At 36.5% G+C, this 20,396-nt stretch overlaps 1 protein-coding gene across 1 annotated transcript; it reads right to left on the reverse strand.

Annotated features, from left to right (window-relative positions):
• Positions 1 to 83: 83 nt before the first annotated feature.
• CP (ceruloplasmin) lies at positions 84 to 19,033 on the reverse strand. The gene is made up of 19 exons (XM_005023622.6): positions 18,799 to 19,033; positions 16,969 to 17,213; positions 15,264 to 15,476; positions 14,610 to 14,783; positions 13,777 to 14,031; positions 12,357 to 12,522; positions 11,250 to 11,389; positions 10,519 to 10,659; positions 10,182 to 10,393; positions 9,436 to 9,586; positions 8,168 to 8,380; positions 7,121 to 7,328; positions 5,683 to 5,822; positions 5,037 to 5,165; positions 4,319 to 4,425; positions 2,786 to 3,002; positions 1,841 to 1,980; positions 946 to 1,108; positions 84 to 361 (listed from the first exon to the last, which is right to left on the reverse strand). Exons 1-19 carry the CDS (start codon positions 18,996 to 18,998, stop codon positions 291 to 293), a joined length of 3,285 nt encoding a protein of 1,094 aa, XP_005023679.1. The 5' UTR covers positions 18,999 to 19,033; the 3' UTR covers positions 84 to 290.
• Between the last annotated feature and the right edge of the window lie 1,363 nt (positions 19,034 to 20,396).

The raw sequence follows: 20,396 nt of genomic DNA on the forward strand, positions 1-20,396 counted from the left end.
ATAACGTGGAAAGTACCTTTGATTTAGCTCTTAATGTTTCTCAGCACTTAAATACTATGCATTAGGCATCACCTAGAACATGGTTAGCTTGCAAGGTATGATTTTTATTTAAGGAAAAATATAAGCTATTATATCTTTTCATCTATCTCAGTCTATGGTCCTTCTGTTAACTGTGGGCCACCAAATGATGTCTTCTAAAACACCAATAGATGAGATGAGTTGTCCAGACTTCTCAAGCAGTTCTTCACTGAAGGCAGACCTCAGAGAATCATTGTGGTAAAATGTTTTCTTCATTCTTGCATGTCTGTCGTACCTTTACACTTGATCTGATTGAATAATTTTGGCAACAAAGACTGTTTGTCTGTAAGGAGGAAAAATAGCTTTTGTTATACCTGTTCCATCAAAAGAAGAGCCTGTGCATATAGATAACAGAGTTGAAGATGAGAGCAATGGATCTCTGAACCTTTCACACATCCTGAGTTAGATTTAAGAACAGTTTTAAAATGCACCGAAGTGTACGTTTTAATGCACTGGACTATACTTAGCTGATACTGAAAAATCCAACATACTGCTTCTAGACATAGAAGTCTTCTTATTCATCTCTTTCTGTGTAGTCTGAGTCAGTTTTTTTTTTTTATCATCTGCACAAGTTTGGCAAAATGTATTCTTTAAATCAGGCATATATAACTAGATGGTGTTTAACAACCTAACTTACATGTATAAGTATAGTCATGTATTATATTGTATATATATATACACACATAGACATACACATTTTGTAGTACTGCTCTCTGTCTGTCAATTAGCATAACTCATACCTTGTGCTCTGTCTTTTTAGTACATGAAAGTTGCTTTTAAATAGTATTAACTTTGTAGATACAAGAATGTTCAGAATTCTTTTGGATTCAGATTCCTAATTAATGTTGCTGGGGTAGATGAACTGACCTTCTTTTGGAAGCACTGTATAGGTTGCTTCCATGCCTGCATAGATGTGATCCGTGACATGGCAGTGCAATAGCCATATTCCAGGGTTCTGTGGGATCATTTCCACGGTTTGAAATGTCCCCGGGAACAAATCAAAGACATCTGCCCTGTAAACTCCTGTTTGCTTCCAGATGAGAACAAGCAATCGTTAAACAGTGTGGCATAACCAGATGGCAGTAAAACAAACTACCCTTTACTCATACTCCCACCAAACTTTTAATCACACCTGAGTAAAAAGATATCTACTGTATGTCATTTCTATAGAAGAGTTTTTCTATACTCACTTTGTGCTTAAAATATGAATAAAATGGAAACTAAGTGGAAATAAAGGTAAAAAAGTGCAGTTCTCATATCACAGTCATGAAAATACTAAATTTCTTGTTTAATCTAGAGTGTAGATTTAGGTGAGATATAAGAGAGAAATTCTTCACCATGAGAGTGGTGAGGCCCTGGCCCAGGCTGCCCACAGCAGCTGGGGCTGCCCCATCACTGGTTGTGCCCAAGGCCAGGCTAGATGGGATTTGGGTAGCCTGGGCTGGGGGGAAGGGTCACTGCAAGGCATGTGAGTGGGTGGGCTTTAAGGTCCCTTCCAGCCCAAACCGGTCTGTGGTTCTGAAATTCACAGCTGCTTTGTCAAAGCAACTTGTGAAATTACCAGCCAAAAAATGCTACTGGCAGATGGATCTGTTTTTTGTGTCTTGATCAAATATAGATTTGGGGCATGAAAAGACTTGAAGGTCAAATTACAAGTCTTAATATTGTAACATCTGACTTTTCAAAAACAGTGATGCTTCCTGATATTTGCTCTACCTCTTACACTTAACATGGCAAGAAATGAATGGGAAGAACCAGTTACCTTATAGTCAAAGCTGTGGCCATGGAAGTGTGCTGTGTGAATATCTACTTCATTGCCCATTCCCATCAAATACCAGCTTACTTTATCTCCAACATGCATTGTAAGACCGTGTAAATTTCCAAACACTTTTCCATTAATGGCTAGAAAGAAGGAACAAGAAAAATAAAAGATTTTGTTTCTTGTTATTCTCAAGGCTTTAAGAGAGTATGAGAGTTGAAAGCTACTGCCAGGCAAAAGTGGCTGCTTTGAATGGCATGGTATGTATATATCTATCTATCTATATCTATCTATCTATAGATCGATAGATAGATAGATATATCTATATATAGAGATCTATAGATCTATATATATAATCTATAGATCTATATATATAATCTATAGATCTATAGATAGGTATAGATATATATACATATACATATATATATATATATATATGTTTTTATTTTAATGAATTGATGCATTGTTATCTTACCAAAAGAGATAGCATATTATGATTGGGTCTGTTTGTAACTTCCACACATAACTAGAAAGCAAGAGGTAGTTAAAAGTAAAATGCTTTACTTTACACCAATACCTGTGCTACAGTTCTTGAAGGCCTGCATTTCCTATGGCTCTCAAAAAAGGGTAAGCATTATGAGGACACTTTCAGGACGCATATTACCAACCTATTCAGATTACTTGCTGGCATTAAATTTCAAATTTGCTTTTTACTCTTTTTGTCCTGAACATTTCAACATGGACTTTTTATTATTTTTTTTATAGATTAAAAGAGGTCATTCAATGGCAGCAACAATATTTTCAAATAGCGTGAGTGAAATTTTTCAGGCCTTCCACCCTGTAACTGGAAATTCAGGAAGATAAGAATGTCAAATTTGTATACAGTACTTTTGAACGCATAGTTTTGTAGTGTTTCCAGAGTTAGGCCAACTAAATTGGGAAACGTACCATGCATTTTGTTGCTTTCAAGGAATTCCTCATCCTCTTTGTCAACATGGTGTGGGTTGGTAGAATAAGTTTTAATGTTTTCATCCAAGTACCATGACTCATTTTCATCAAAAATCATAAACAGAAGAGCAAATTGAACTTTCTTTTTAGTATGAAATGATGGCAAATAATGCCTATCACACACAACAAGTGTGCCTATTAATCCACTGTAAGTGTCCTGAAATTAAAAAATAAATAATTTTAAGACTAATAAAAGCAGAAACATTTTTTTTTTAATGACAAACATGAATCCTCTTGTTACTTTTACAGCTGTTGTTATCTGACAATAAAGGTAGTCAGTGCCAGATAAATAAGGTTATTTAATCATTGTTACGTGTGGGTTAAGTACAATGGACTATGGAGAAAAACTATCTTTTTAATTTCTTGCTTGAAATAAACATTTATTTCATTTTAATTTCTTTCTCTCTCTTTTTTTTTTTTTTTTAAAATTCTTTGTAAGCTTTAGTGTTTTTCAGCTGTTTTCCGTTAAAAACATTTCACACTGTTGATATTAAATAACTTGGCACTCTTCCATAAATGTTTATTGAGACACCATTGTGAGTAAACCCTGGCTTTCAGCTGAGCCCCGTGTGGCTGCTCACTCATTCTCACCATGGGATGTGGGAGAGAATTGGAAAGATAAAAGTGTGTTGATATAAAGACAGGTTATGAAATAAAGCAAAAACTGCATATGCACACAAAGCAAAATGAGCAGTACATTCACTACTCCCCAGTGGCAGGCTGATGGTCAGTACTGCCAGGACAGCCGGGCTCGTTCGTAACAGTTCCTGGGGAAGACAGGCACCATCACTCTGAGCATCCCACCTCCCCCTCCACAGCTTTTCTTATAGAACACAGCCCCATCTGATACAGAATCTGCTTTTGGTCAGCTGAGGCCAGCTGTCCTAGTTGTGTCCCTCCCAGCCTTTTATGCAACCCCAGCTTCCTGGCCGGCAAGGCAATGTGAGAAACAAACACCTCTGTAGGTAGTTCTCAGCAAAAGCTAAAACATCAATGTGTTACCAACACTATTTTCCATCATTACTCCAGAACAAAGCACCATGAAAGCTACTGTGAAGAAAGCTAACCATATCCCAAACAAAACAAGGACAGACACACAGGAAAGAATACATTACTTTCTATTAAAAATGATTGCTCATATTAAGTTAATGGATGCTTGTGTGAAAAAGGCAGATTTATGTTCCGCCAGTCTGTGTTAGTTTTTCCACACATGATTGCTGAGATATTGAGGGAGCTATAAAGTGATATCTTTAAAAATAAAATATTCATGAGGTGATCTGTATGAGTAGCAGGGGACTATGACTTTCAAATTCTGCCCTTACTTTCTTGCATTATTCAAGAGGCCTTTAAATTCAAAGGTATCATAAGGGAACAACTTTACAGAGAAAGCATCAGACTTGTCTTCCTTTCACTGTAGGTATATGAATGCTGAAGTCACGGACAAAATATTTTAGACTGATACTAGTAATATACCTTAATGATGTCCACCGTTGAATGGTATGCCCATGCAATACATTGTGGATCACCTCTCTCAGAACCAGATCTTGCTGGTATTTTCCAGATGTACATTTTTGTTTCACCTGAATTAAATAAATAAATATTGATGAATTTTAGAATTTTTCTGTGTGCTGATCTGTAAAAAGTCCTGAAACAGGTATTATCAGATATTATCTCCATTTACAGTTTATATTGGTCTTGATCTTCCTCTTCCCAGTTACTGCATTGCCTAGCTTCTTATTGTTAGTTGTCTTCTGCAGATCACTGAAATTTCTTCCCAATATTCTTTTGTGTGGCTGCACTGTCCAGTTTACCATACTGAATAAAAAAAAAAAATCCCGTATCTTTTGTAAATATCACAATAACTTTTAAAATAATAGCCAGCACAAGCCATGCTCTCCCTCTGTAGACAAACCTGTTTGCTGTCTTAAAAGGTACAACAAAGTCATGTCAAAAAATTACTGATTTGTCAAGGAATAGGATATATAGCAATAGTTATGAAGGGCATTTTAGTTGCAGACGTATCAGCTTCAAAATGTAAGAATCTGAGGTAAAAAAAACAAAACAAAACAAAACACAAAACCAAGAAAACCAGAACTCCAAGGTTTTCCTGCTGTCCTGAAAGAAAAGCTTGCTAAACCTTACTAGAAGGCTCGATGTTACCTGTTGGAAATAAACAAGGGTGCTTTGATACCTGGGTTGGTTACAGCAACAACAGAACTGTCTGTTTTCACTCCATGAGCATGTATAGAATAAGGTCTTGATGCCAGGTTCTTAAAAACTATTGTAATTCTGTCTCCAGTATTGGACATAAGCAGTGGCCCTGTTGTATTGAAAAGAAAGATTAAGCTGGTTTTACAAGGGATCAGACCGGAGAGAAACAGTTTAGGGTGTTGAAATACACAACAACCTTGAGATATAATCGTAATTCAGCTACAAACTAGACATGGATAATGTGCATTCACTATGATATTATAATTTGAGTAGTTGAAGCTAGGCATCTAATTAGAGGCCTGCATCTTAGAAGCTCTGACCACTTTCACAAGTACTATGTATTTGAAGTCGGCTTGGATGTTGGTGCCCAAAATGCCAGCTTTGAAAACAATGGCCTGTGATCAGGCAGCAAACAAAGATTTTTTAATTGATTTTTTTTTTCTTTTGTGAAGCAAGCAATGTTATCTTGCAAGAAAAGCACTGTAATATGTAAATAGCAATTCCATGTGGCTTTAGGCACTTTGTGTGGCTAGGACCATACTCAGTATTGTTCAAGTAGTGTCTGCTTGTTTTGTTCCTCTGCATTTTTTCCTCAATTCTGAAACTGAACTTCATGATGACTATACCTTGAATTTCCAGGTGATGCTCCCCCTCTGCTCTGTTTTTGGGAGTACTGAATGTCTGATCAGTGTACTCGCGATATACTACCTTTTTGTACTTTGAGCCAATGAACTTGTCTTCTTTATTTAAAAACGTATTGCCAGGGCTGCAAACCAAACCAAGACAAAATAATAAGAATTAAAAACAAAACAAAACACAGAAAATAGACATGAGAATATATCTTACATTTCTTCATGTATTTTATACCTTCTTTTGCAGGTTGTTTAATTAACCATCAAACAAAAATCTAGCTCAGTGGAACAGTACTCTCACAGGATCTCACAGGCCACTGGTGTCTTCAACATGAAAACACTCTGTTAGGCTGGGAGGTCACTTAACCCACAAGAGAATAAACACACCGTAGATTGACTACAGTGGTTGAGAGAATGCTGAGTGCTTGGCCTAGGAGATGACTCAAATGACAAGGTCATCCAACAACATGCATACTGAAAAATAAAGTCTTCAGCAACTTCTATTGATCTGAAATGAGGCCTAAACTTGTAAAGCGTACATGCCTTGCTGAATTGAAACATGAGGGATTGATTCTCTGCTGAGATCATGGCGTTGGAGAAAAAAAATAAAATAAAAAAAAATCAAGTAACAGCATAGTCCATACTACTTATGTTTAGGACTATGAAAGAGTTCTCTATGGCATGCAGGACAAGGAAATCTTCTGTCAGGCTGGACATATATACATGTATATATAGACACACACACATAACTGAGTCAATAAGCAAATATAGACAGAATCTACTTAATGCTCAGTTGAAGCTATATAGGCAGAAGGGTCACACACAAACTCATCAGTTAATTATTTATCCTCTTCTGCTAATTGGCATGAATTATTAGATCCTATCATTTCACTCTCAGCAAGATGCAAATACTGGGAATAAAACAACAAGTTGACAAGCTTCACCGTAAGTAGATTCTGTCATGAACTTAACATCTCATCTTGTGTAAGTTAAAGAAATAAGGGAAGTGAAAAGAAACCTTATTCAGAGTTCAGATAAACATGAGACAAACAACCATTATATCATATAATTAATCATCAGGACAAAGCTGTCATCTTATTTACAACTTATTGAATAATTTAAGCATTCCACAGCAAGGACTGTATCAGCATCAGTAAGTAATAAACACACATGCAATATCCAGGATCCAATAAATCCTGCAGCTTCCACACATAATATTTGTGCTGGACCATTTCATGAATATTATGATGTCTGTCTCTCAGTTATATGACAACATTACTGGAAGGACTACAAATTCAAGTGAGCCCTAAAAATGTATATGCAAAGAAAATGTGTATAGAAATGCTTGGATTGCAAGGAGGAAATTGTTCAGAGGATAAGTTGTTTGTTTGCTTTTTCCCATCTTTTTCCCCTTGTGTACGTTCCAATGTACCTTTCCTGATGATACTGGTGTCGCTCAAATTCCCATGTCCTGTTAGGAGAATAGTCCCATTCAACTTCCACTGCAGCAATATAGTAAGTCTTTCCATGCAGATATAGGGAGGGATCCACATTCCACCAATGGCATTGTTTCACTTCATATTTCTGTTTCATGCCCCCTGTGTAGTGATCTGTTGTCAGGCATGACACTTCAAAAACTCCTAGAGATTGTACCAGAAACAAAGACTTGAAGACAAAAATCTGTTATTGTAGCTCTTGAAACTGCATTATCTGTTTTGGTTTAAAATTTAGAGACCAAAACACAGGCTATTGATCAAGGAAGATTGAGATTCTTTATGTAACATGATTACTTGTAGCAATATAATTCAACACAGACATAGAAACTAGGAAAATCAAGACTTTAGTGTTAGAAGCTTACATACAGTTTACACACTATGCTGTATTCCAAGGATCAAAATACCTCCTACTTAGAGTTTCTATCTAAGCATAAAATGCTCATAAGAAAGTGCTTCACAGTACCATGGAGGCAATCAAATGTGTTTATTTTTTTTTTTTTTTGTCACATAGTTTTATGTACATAGACAAGACTGTCACCAACATGTGAAAGAAAAAAGGAAGAAATAAGAGCCTGCTTTAAATTGTTTGAGTCCACCATTCTGCAACCTTTGGCACATAAGAACACCTTCCTGCAGGTAGGCATGGCACACCAGAGCTGGAAGAGTGACTGCTCCCAAAATCTGGCAAGGGTCAGTGGGAAAACATGATCCTTCCTATTTGGCAGCAGCGCTATACAAGCACGTCAAAGTGCTTAGGGTAAAGAACAGGTGCCCTAAAAGGGCTGTTCTGGGCCTCATTGGGAATGTTTGCCTGTTGCAAATGAGCTGTGAATTGTGGCAAGAGAACCTCTGCCAGGCAATGGCCTCCAGCAACTTTTAGGCCAATCGGAGGAAGTGCTGCAATGAACTTCTGTAGCAACATAATACTTCTGTGTCTGGGATACAGGCTAAAAACAAACAAATAAAACCAACTAGACATTTACCTTTGGAATCAGGCTTCATAATAGCTGTGAGAAACGTATGTGGAAACAGATTTGCTGTATCCCTTCTTGTTCCTTTTGTTACGAATGTGTTTTCTGAAAAGTATATCCCATGAACATCCACTTCAGACCCCAAGCCCATCAAATGCCAGGAAACAACATTTCCTTTACACATCTCAAGCCCAGGCTGATTACCATACATATAGCCGTTAATAGCTGTAGAAGATTTGAGGAAGCAAAACCCACTTTCATTAACACAACTTAAATCTGCAATACAAATTAAATAACACTTAAATATAATACTTAAATAACACCTAACATGTAATGTGATGCCTTAGACTCACAAAAATACCAATAGTAAAATACTTTATCACAACAACAAAACTAGAGAATCAAATCAAGCAAAACAACTTTCAAAAACAATTTCGAACTGTTCTCACTTATTCTCACTGTATCTGAAGTTCTCACTGTGTCTAAAGCACAGCAAGCTAACCTGGCCACCTGCAACTTCCATTGCTTTATACCCTGTAAATGTATACATTTACAGCCACACAGTGGAGATAATCCAAACTGTTGTTTGAGTTAATTCTTACTAGGCTCTCCTATGCAAACCTTTCAAAGCCTGGGCCTCACAGGTACCACTGAATTCTCAGTACCAAAGCTCTGTAAACAGTAGAAATACCAGAGGGAAATTTTAGGAAGTTCACAGGCAAATGTGTTTAAAGGTTAGAAAGTATTTGCAGGACTAGGGACTAAAGATAAAAATGTTCTTTCATGTGAAACTTCAAATAATTTGCTGCAGTATCAAAAAACTCACTGTGAAGCTTGGTTCTGCCCTATTAAAACGGTAAAGATTTTCATTGCAATATTTGTAATATTGTATCTGCAATGCTGGTAAGGGAATCCAGAATCAGCCAGACACAAAATCCTGTTTTCAGCCATGTCATCTATAGCGCAGAGGTCAGTTTTCCTCTTGCTAGGGGGCTGCGTTTGTAGGGATTGCACATGGGCTGCTAAAAGTGGTATATAACAGTGCTAAATATATGACTGCTATGCAAGACACTGAACAGCTGCCATTATGTTTTGAATGGATGGCCACACTGAGCTGAAATTGACTTGCATTCAAATACAGGCTTGTTCCAATGGAAAGGAATGAAGCATCTCTGCTGATATACAGTCTCCCAATCTCCACTATGAAATCACAAAACTGAAACACAAAACTGTAGAAAAGAAGCATTTGACTAGCTAATTGTAATAAATAATTTTCTTACAGTGCATTTTGTTAGACTCCTGGAAGTGCTCATCATCTTTGTCAATTTTACTAGGATTTAACGTAAACATCAAAATATTGTCATCCAAGTACCAGCTTAAATTCTCATCAAATACTGTGGCAAGTAGAAAAAACTCCCTGTTAACATTTTTCTGTTGAGAAGAAATAGCACAAAGAAAAATAGAAATGAGTGAACAGACGATGTCAGGAAAAAAAGAAAAATCTGTGAAAAAAAAAAAAAAAATCAAACTCATAACAATTTGAGAATAATTCAAAAACTGGAGAAGATGCATATATTGATTCTTCATTCAGACAACCTCAAAGCTATCTAACTGCTGTATCTGGTGGGTAGGTATCTTCTGCTAATGCTCTTTCTACCAGCAGAAACAGCCTCCAGAATTTAATTCATATTTTGGCCTTGAAAGCCTCTAAACTTCATTCATTCTCCTCCTAGCTAAGACTTGAAGGCTGGTGATTATTCACTGCAATGATGTTTTTTTCACAGTACAGTGTCTACTTATCTGGGACCAAACTAATTTCCTTTTTTTTTTTTTTTTTTTAATTAAAAACAAAATGCACTTCTTTTCATTTTATGTGTTCCCCTAAGCAAATGAGTGAGATAGTGATGTGGAGGGGGGTGGTCATTAGTCATTAATGTGGCAGGCCCTGTGGGCCCAGTTTAAGAAGATAAAGCAGATTCAGTTATGATGATGCAAATGATATCATTTTTTTTCCTCTTTGACTGACCTGTTTCCCAGAAGGAAGTAGAGCTCCTTTCCTGCACACCAAAAGTGGACCCACAAGGCCAGAATTGGTGTCTTTGACTGCGTCCACAGCTGAGTAATAGAGCCAGGTTAAACAGTCAGGATCTTGGTCTGTGGGACCCACATCTTCTGGTATGTTCCACTCATATGTATATGTAGTACCAGGACTAACATGGGAAGCTCGAGATTCACTATCTGTTATAAAAATCAATATTAGGATTTAAGCCCAATAAAACTTGTTTGTTTTGCCACCTTTAATGCATTAACATATATGCCAACTTGTTCTCTGGTGCTTGCAATGTCCCTGTCCACAGGCGCACCTCTGGAGGCAGCACGGTACAGTGCCCCCTCGTTGTTCTTGCGGTAACTCACACCATGGGGCTGAATGCTGAATGGGCGGCTGGCATTGTTTCGGAAAGTCACCCTGATGCTCTCACCCACTTCTGCCTTGATAATGGGTCCTAGAAAAGAGCACATGGTCTAATTACAAGGTTTTTGTATCAAGTGATGTAGTGGTTAACACAAACTCATAGGAATGGCTGTCTGCTTTTCCTGCCACAAGGAACTGCCCCTGAGCTTATGCAACCACAAACCAGGTTCCTGCCATATGGCCCAAATCTCATGGCACCCCAGCTGCAACTGGAGTGCTCACCTCCCAGTTTCTCATGAAGGCCTGATACAACACAGGACAGTTCCTCCCTTTCTAAAGGGATCTACAGACATTAGTACCAACCTCAAACTCATCCCAAAGCCCTGCCAGAATCAGGCAGGTTATAAATAGGGCTAGATCTCCATAACCTGGCCTTGAAATGCATACCTGACCTTTGGTGACCATGGCATATTCCCACAGACATGGGGCCACCTCAGCATTGTCTTCAAGAGCTTTTCTTACACCCTGAGATGTCTGTTCGAGGAAGCCACAGGCACCAGTGTCCACAGGAGGAAGGGAATGCCAAGGAGGGAGAAGGTGGAGGGGCACTGTTGGCCAGTCATTGCAAGCGATACTTTACTGTGAAAAACTCTTGATGTGAAATCATTCTAAATGTCTTACCTAAGAGTCCAAGGTGTACTTCCTCTGGGATCCTTTTTTTCTGTTCCATGAAAGTACCATCTGTGTATTCCTTGTAAATGGCTTTTTTATAAGAGCCACCAATCCTTGTCTCACTTTGTTCAAAAAAAATCTGAGATTCACTGTGTGAAAGAAATTGTAATGGATGAAAACAGTTAAGTGATAATGCTCAGCTTTATAAAGGCAGTCAGGACCTCAATCCTATTCTCTAACATATCAAATACTGAGATTGTCTTCTGAGTCTCCAGTCAGTGATCTCAGCATGCACTTATACATAGTTCCATATAAGGATGTGCAGAAATCCATTATTCTTCACCAATTTTTCTTTAAGGGAAAGACATTCTTCTATGTTGCCCTTATAAACCAGCATGAGAGCCATCAACAAGGATTTCTAACTGACATTTTGTAGCCTTAAGTCTACTCTTCCAAAAGTTCTTTTTATTAACAGTTATACATACTTCAACAGTATATACAAACACAGAGAATATGTAACATCTAAGCAGAAGTTATAGAGATTTAGTGTACACTTTTACTCTTGAAAAAAAAAAAAAAAAAAGGACCTTTCAATTTTTTACAAGCAGGTCAGGTGTGGAGCAGATAAGTATTACTAGTATTACTTAACTCATTTCAGTGAATAAAAAGCAGAGGAATCAATATATTCAGTGACTCCATCCAGATCTTAAACATACAGACAGAGAGCAAGTGGCAAAGCCACCGTGTACAAACGATTTGCTGGTTGAGATGAAGTTATCATGGATTTTCATCAGGTAAGGTGTTGACCATGAACTCCAGCTCTCTAACTCAGAGTAATCAACCAACTTGAAATGTCAAAGGTGATCGTCTACATATGATATTAATTTTAATCTTTATCCCAGTGAAATTACTAACATTATAGGAAGATTTATATTAAGATTACAAGGGAAGGAATAGTCTTGATTTGTTTGGATATTTATCTCAGCATTAATAATTAAGCAGAGCAGAGAAATGAGAAATTCTGGTTAGAAGTAAATTCTAGCATAAGGCTTACCTTATTTAGCATGCTCTATCAATTCTGCTTGAAAGTTAAACTTCTCCACTAGAGACATTTACCTGTCAGTAATTAATTCTTGTCCTGTAAAATGATTCATTGCAGATGGGCCATAATTCCAGATAATCTCTTCAGCAGCAATGAAGTACTGTCTTATCTTTGCACTCTCATTCTGATCTGTTGTGTATTTCCTACAATCTTTTACTGTAAAAAGGGCCTGCATACCACCTGGAAAAAAATAAGGAGGTAGAGAAAACTAAGGAGAAGAAGCTACACTTTATTTTTCTTCCCATGCTTCTAATAGTTTCTTCTTTTCCCTGGAGGATTCCCATACCGTTGATGGATATACAAATCACAAATAAAGAACAGATGAATGATATAAAAGCATGTAGACCAGCTGAGCAAGGCTATAGAGTTATGACCGTAGTGTCTATGGTAGGTAGACAGGTGTGGTGAATGGAATTCTGCTTGTAAAGATACAACTAACAGGGTAGTTACAGAAAAGATTAGGCTGGAGTGAAAACAGTGTACTGTTAGATGGCAGTGAACCAAGGCTAGGTACTACAAGATGAACCACGTTTCCTCTAACTCTAATCAATGGTTTATTTATGAAAATCCTGGATCTCTGCACTCTTGGAGAAAGATCCATTAACAAATGTCCTTTACAAATAATAATAAAAAAATAATAATTTAAGGTACAAATGATACAAAAAAAAAAAAAAAAAAAAGAGAGAGAGAGGCTTTTTACAGCTATATATTGAGCTATCTATTGAGATATCTATCTCTATCTATCTATTTAAGTATTGCCCATGAAGTTTCCACTTCAGGATACTGCTTTGTGTGATAGTTAACTCCAAACTTATATCCCCTGTAGCTGAAATTGTAGGTTAAACATATTCCTTTCTATATCAGAATTTTCAGATCTTGGAGCATGATTTTGAGTTCTGTGTTTATTTCCACTTTTGTGGCAAAGACTTCTGTTACTCACTTAGAGGGATATAAGATCATATATCAAGATCATATGGAAGCGTGGGATTAGCTTCTAAGTATTTCATAATGTTAACAAACACTGGAAATACTAGAAGATTCAAGGAAGACAAATGCAGATCATCTTTGATAATTAGCCAATGTACTTTCCAGAACATGTCTTTGTCAGCAGGTAAGTTAACCTGTCTGTCCTATGCCCTTGCCCAAATATGGGATTAGTGCCAACTTTTTTTGCTGGCAAACAGAAAACTGTGATCAGTTACTTTCAGTAAGAGGCAAACATTATGATATCTTTTGTCTAAAGCTGAAGTTTGCAAAAGTATCTAATACACTTTTAGGCATTTCAGGTGTTACGAGAAAGAGCTTTGTTACCTAGAGAATATCATTTGGCATATAACCATGTCAGGAGTCATGCTAAAAAGACTCATTCAATTGGCAGCTCAAGCTGGGGAAAAACAAAACAAAACAAAAAAAAACCTGTAACTTATTCTTTACCTTCAATATGGTCATTCACTTGGCAACTCAGCAGCCATTCCCCAGGACTCCTTGGTATCATGACAGCATCAATAAATGTGGCTGGGAAGAGGTTGATGGTGTCAACTCGATGATGCCTTTCTATTAAGGTCTGTCCGTGAAAGTAGGCTGCATGGATATCAGCTTCGTTACCCATGCCAAAAAGATGCCATTTTACCTTATCTTCCACACACATTGTGAGATCTGGGAGGTATCCATACACATACCCGTTGATGGCTTGAAAACAAACATAAAAGGTTATTTATTCATAGAGTTAAGAATATTTAGTTCAAAAATGGGTGTCATACAATCATTGCTCTTTGGGATAGAAAGACATTCAAAACAAAATATTGAACCTTTGAAAGTTAAGCATATCAGACACACTTTATCTTCACATCTATCTGCAGTTCTTGCTGTCGTTCTGGAATCCATGTCAGAGCCATTTACTGTTAGTTTCTATGTTGAAACTAACAGTAAAAACTGTTTTTCTAAACTGCAACATTATATAGCATAGAGTTTTGGACTTAGAAAAAAAAATCTTATAAGTGTTTAGAATGCCTGGGAAATTATACTGCCAAAAAAGTACTGGCAAAATTTTTAGTATGTATGAATTTTGTATCACAATTCCAAAGGCTGAATTGTAAAATACCTGACATCACTTTTTTTTTTTTTAATTTAAAAGAAGCTTAATTCTCCAAGAAAGAATTATTCTGCTTAAAAAACAAACAAACAAAAAAAAAACTTTAAGAGAGACAACCCATAAAAAACAATACTTCATATAAATGACAAGTGGCATTAATATAAAGTTCTCTCACAGTGCATTTTATTGCTTTCCTGGAAGTCCTCATCATCTTTGCGAACTTTAGAAGGCTCAGAACAGTATGTCTTGATATTATCCTCTAGATACCAACTGAGATTTTCATCAATCACAGAGAACATAAGGATAAACTCAGCATCAATGTGTTTATCACTGCCCTCATTCATTGTACCTGAAAAAGAAAGCAGTATATTCTTTGGCAACTGACATTATGTTTTCAGTTTTAAGTGTAGTATCTGTAAGGCTGGTTAATGTTTACTTGATATTTTGTCAGTTATCTTGAGTGCACACATAAACTTACAGACATGTTCAGAAAATAAAAAACGGTCTTGGTAGATGGCATAAAAGAACTTCACTAAGAATAAATATTGTATATGATAAGATTACAAAACATTTGTTCTTCCTATCAGTACGATCCTTTTACATTAGTAGCATGAACACATTTCACTCATATACATTCGCGGACAAAACATTCTACAAATTATATTTACCATCACACAAAATCAAATCACATCCTGTAGTATTAAAAGACAGTTAATGGTGAAGACAATAAATTGCTCTTTCAAAATTAAAGTTAATCTTTTCCTCTTCCAGTAAATTATTTCATTTATATTTATCAATAGCTATATGTATTTATTTATTTGTGTTTTACCTTTCCTACAAATTATTAAAGGTCCAACAAGCCCCGAGGCAACATCTCTTGGAGCATCTATGTGAGAGTGGTAAACCCTGGTTATGCAGTCTGTATCTCCCTCAGCTGGACCTTGATCTTCGGTTACATCCCATATGTAAGTGTACTGGCTTCCAGGCTTCACAGCATCATCTCTTTTTTCAAAATCTTTGGTGTTGTCAGGATAAAAAGCACCTGAGGAATGCCACACAGCCAACATTAATAGAACACATTTCATGCTGAGATATAACAGCACCTTTCATGCTCTAAACTTAACTGCATGTTGCAATACCATGGACTGAATGTCTGAATACAGGTAAAAGAAATCCTTAAAATCAAATGAGTAGAGCTTTTCCTTCCATTTAAGGGTTCCCTTATTTGCCTTTGATTTCCATGGGTGTGCTTTGACTAACAGAACTTTAAATTAGTCCTAAATTTATTAGGAGGGCACCATGTACTTCTGCTAAAAGGACAACAGTTCAAATATTTGTAAAAACACTTGTTAAATATTAATCTTGGAATCTGTTCTAAAACATTGCACATAGACCTAAGGAATTCAGGTGTTGCTGAAATAACAGCAACAGAAAAAAAAAATTTTGAACATTGTTGCAAAAATTGCATATACTACTACATAACATGCTGTTCTGCTAACAAAATGTGTCCATATCAAGTCACGTATTAGATCTAATGAAAAGCTTCAAAAAATATTAGAAGTTAGGCTGCTATTTCATATTTTTTCCTACTGAAAATTTTTCAAAAACTACTTTTGGCATAATGTTATATTCTCAATAATTCACACCCTGCTTTTAAGGCCTATTAACAAGCTTCTAGTGGCTACATTCTGGTGCAGTCTTGTTTGCAGTTAATAGTATTGAAATAAATAAAACTCTCATTGGGGTGCAGAGTGAGTTGTCAGGCTGCAGCCTAGCTACAACATGTACTCACACTATATCTAGTAGTTTCGAAAGAGGAAACTAGAATCATCATAGTATTTCCTCAGGATGGATGAGTTGCTGTCTCTGACAGATGACATTTGTACTTACGGTTTGCTGTATGTATAAAAGATGCTGCAGAAACACTGTTAGAATTGAACAGAAGAGAATGCTGTGACACTTTTCTGCCTATAGAACTCCAAGGAATCTACTGATTTCAGTGAAATTAGAGCAATGTTCCACAGCCTGAAATTTCCCCACTACTGCCAACAACAAATCACCACTAATCCCAATAGCATTCCTACAATACATCTTAAAGTGTGTCAGTCTTCTATATCATGAATTGTACAGCTGTACACCATTGTACAGTTGTAGCTGTTTCTCCATCAGGTGCATCTTGTATAAAATTTATACGAAAAGCATTAGGAATTTTGAACCATAAATTATCACCTTTAACAGCATTTTCTTAATAACACTGCTAGTTTTTCCTTCAGATACCCTCAATACCTGTGGCCCTGTATTACCCTTAGTTCAGGTGAAATGTTGATTTAAAATTGCCTTCTTTATGAATTTCACTTTTGGCTTTGTATTTCACTCTTGAAGAAATAACAAAATTCTTAATCAGCTCCTATTTTAAACTGAGTGGGTTTCGTTTCAAAACTTTATTTAATTAAGCACTTGCCCCTTTAGTCTATCACACTCAGAAGAATGGTTAACTTCTGATAAATTCTGACACAAAACGGACTCAAGCTTACCTTCATTTTCCTTTGTGTACCTTACACCATGTGGATGTAGTGTGTAGCTTCTGGAAGCAAAGTTTTTCAAGTGAATAATAATAGAGTCTCCAACTTCTCCCTTAATAACAGGGCCTAACAAACCCAGCCAGGAAGGTTTCTCAACTATTACATCATATAAACTATTTGTGTACTGAGTGTAGATAGCCTTCTTATAAATGCTTCCTATCCTATGCGGTCCTTTTTTGAGAAAGACTTCAGCCTGCCTGTAAAGAAAATACACAAACACATCTGTAGTGTCAGATATAAATTTTATATTTAAATGGTGTTAATTAATAGGGTGTCAAACAAGAAAAGGCCTCTATAGCGCTGTGCACAACTACATCTGTCTCTAGGAGCAAATACGTTTCTTATCCTAAACTCAATGTGATTTCATGTTCCCAGCAGTCATACTGTGAAACAAGTTAATAGTGCCCCAAAATGCAAAGTGTTCCCCACAACGGAACACTTGCTCCTTTTGAGCCCACGGGGATGCATTATTTGTACATATGCAAACACAGATCTGAAGTGTAATTAAAAAAAAAAAAAAAAAAAATCAGTGCAGAGCTCTGTGAAGCTTGGAGAGCATAAACTTGCTTGCAAAGGTTAAGTTACTGAAGTCTGAGTGCACCAAGATTTCCAGCCACAATTTAAATCAAGGGAATATATTATGGCCCTTCTTGGACAATTTAAACAATTACCATTTAATTGTAGTGTTCCTTCCAGAAGCTACACTGTACTTGTCCCTTTTACCTTTCCCTGCCTCTATAAAAAACATCTTCCATGCAAGCACAGCCTCATAGTTGAAGGGTTCATAAGAACAAGAATCAGAGGATCTGAACATTAGGGTAAAAGGGGACAGCTCCACTGCAGGCATACAACCACTGAAAAACTGAATGTTTTGGGCACATTGCAGGCTGTCACAGAGCACAGAAAAGCAGTGAACAGTGGGGGCTTATCATATGAAAACACTGCTCTTCACTTTTTAGACAAGATGCCTTGATTCCACCATTTATCAGAATTACTAACCTATTGAATCACTGATGTTGTATCACACATCTCTCCATTTGAGTAAAATAAATAAATAAATAAAAATAAAAAAAGAAGCATTGACTGCCTTGCCTCATACATGATGAAGTGGCAAGTTATGGCTGAGATGTTGTTGGCTTTCACTAGAGAAAACAAACCACTGGAAATCTAATCCCTCTTCTACAAACTAAGTAAAACTGTATTTTTGAGATTTTTTTTTTTTTCATTTCAGATCTATTTCTTCATTGTTTTTACTTTAGTACAGTCCTACTTCATTTTAAAGGCACTGAAAAAAATAGAAAAAGGAATATTTTTTTCTATCTCAACATTTTCTTTGCTGCCTTTTATATCTGAGTTTTCTTTATTGATGATCCATGTCTTCTGGGTGTTTCCCACCTCTTCACAATACTTACCCTCTGTTTCTCTTTCTCACGGACCTTCCTTGCCTCACAAGAAACACCCTATCTATGCTGCTGCAACTCCGACAAGTGAAAATGACCATTGCCAATGATGAACAACTAAAAAGGAAACTTGTGCCCAATAGGAACTTTTCAAATGTGCCAAACTTCTGAGTTTACAAGCATTAAAGAAAAAGCCTTACCATCAACACTGATACTTTGTTAATTCAAAGTAAACATCATTAGACATTTATAGCCATTTCCTTGTCTCTCCTTACTTAGTAAACATTTAATTTCAATTGATTCACAAAATAGCTTTGTCCTACTATCCAAAACAGGCAGTGCTGTAAAATAAAACTTGATCAGCATAAACAGTATTACTTACTCTTCTTCTGCAAAAAGCTGTCCAGAGATGATATTTGTATTGCCAGGTGCATAGTTCCATGTTGTCTCTATGATCCCAATGTAGTACTCCCTGGTCACTGCCCCAGTTTGGCAACAGCAAGAAAATAGCATGAAATTTAGGAAGAATAGCTTCATTTTTAATTCATGAACCTTGTGGAAAATGTGAAATGATGGGCACATGCAATTTCCCTTTATATATTCTGTCTTTCCCACCCCCCACCCTTTTTACTCTCCCCGTTTGCTTTGGTGAATACAATAAAAAGTTGCACAATGTCTCTCTGTGTGAAGAGTAAACAAAACATTCTGGTAACCTCGTTAGTACACGTAATCTTCAAAGGAATTTTTTCAGTTTCTGCCAACCTACTGTAACACAAATTGCTGCTTAGACTGTTATCAGATTGTAAATCTTTCATCTGAATTGATGATAACTAAGTTTAATTACATTATTCGTTGTCTTTATCATTGTCTCTATAGCTTGTATACTACTGAGAAAATAAGTTCTGTTAAGTCTGTCTGAAGAATGCAACTTTTTAAGTGCACTGTTAAAAGCTCTAAGTGAAAACAGCTGCCCCTAGTGTGTCTGCTCCTTGTTGACATAACTAAAAGCAAGGCAGGCCCTTTAAATGCAGATTTTCTGTTGCCTGTTAAGCTTGCTCTTTCTGAATCTACAGATCTCTTTGTTTCCCCTTTGTACAGCATTCACTAAACTGATGAGAAGGAGGACTGAGGTTACTGCTATCACGGAGGCATTTGCACACTGATGCATACTTGGATAAGCTCTTCTAACCCACCACAGTTCCCTTGTAAATATAATTTTAGCACAAAGAATGGAAAATATAGCTAAAATGGTCTTCCAGGATTTCAAGGACTGGTCTTCAAGGATTGGAGCCGGGGGGGGTGGTGGCAGGGGAAGAATGTTTACTTTTCATTCCCAAGCAATTTCAGTACTACTCAAATGGAAATGAGGCTCAGAAATTCCACAGAATGAACTTTCTACATTATCCTTCTCCTGCCCTATCACTGAGCGGGATAAGACACATTCTTCAGTGATTAAAAGCATAATAGATATTCAAAGCTCAAGATAATCTTAACTGTTACCATTATTTAAACTGACTACTCAGTGCAGAAGGCTATACTTCTGTTTTATTCAAATTCTGCACATCTTTTGTACCAGCTAGTTTAATTGAATAAAAGCAACAAAATTGGACCTGAAACCTAGGACTTTTAAAAAGCACCTAACTGAAATTTGCAATAGCATTTTTTCAAGCATACATCCATTATATTATGGTTATGTCTGAAGCTTTAGGAATACCAGGCCAACTGTAAACTTGCAAATTGTAAAGACTTCTATTAAAAAAAACAATTGTCAGTCTCTTGGGCCTTCTTTTTTTTTTTTTGAACTCTGAGTACACTCATTCAAAATTATACATTTCATTGTACAGCTTAAAATATCTGTAATAACTACAATCTTCTTTGAAGCTATTTTTTTAATTCTCAGAAAAATCTTGATTTTTTTTTGGATAAAATACTTCTATCCAGAACATAGAAGATTCAGAACATAACTAAAGTGAAACAAGT

Source organism: Anas platyrhynchos, chromosome 9 (genome assembly GCF_047663525.1).
Source record: "Anas platyrhynchos isolate ZD024472 breed Pekin duck chromosome 9, IASCAAS_PekinDuck_T2T, whole genome shotgun sequence".
Lineage (NCBI taxonomy): Eukaryota > Metazoa > Chordata > Aves > Anseriformes > Anatidae > Anas > Anas platyrhynchos.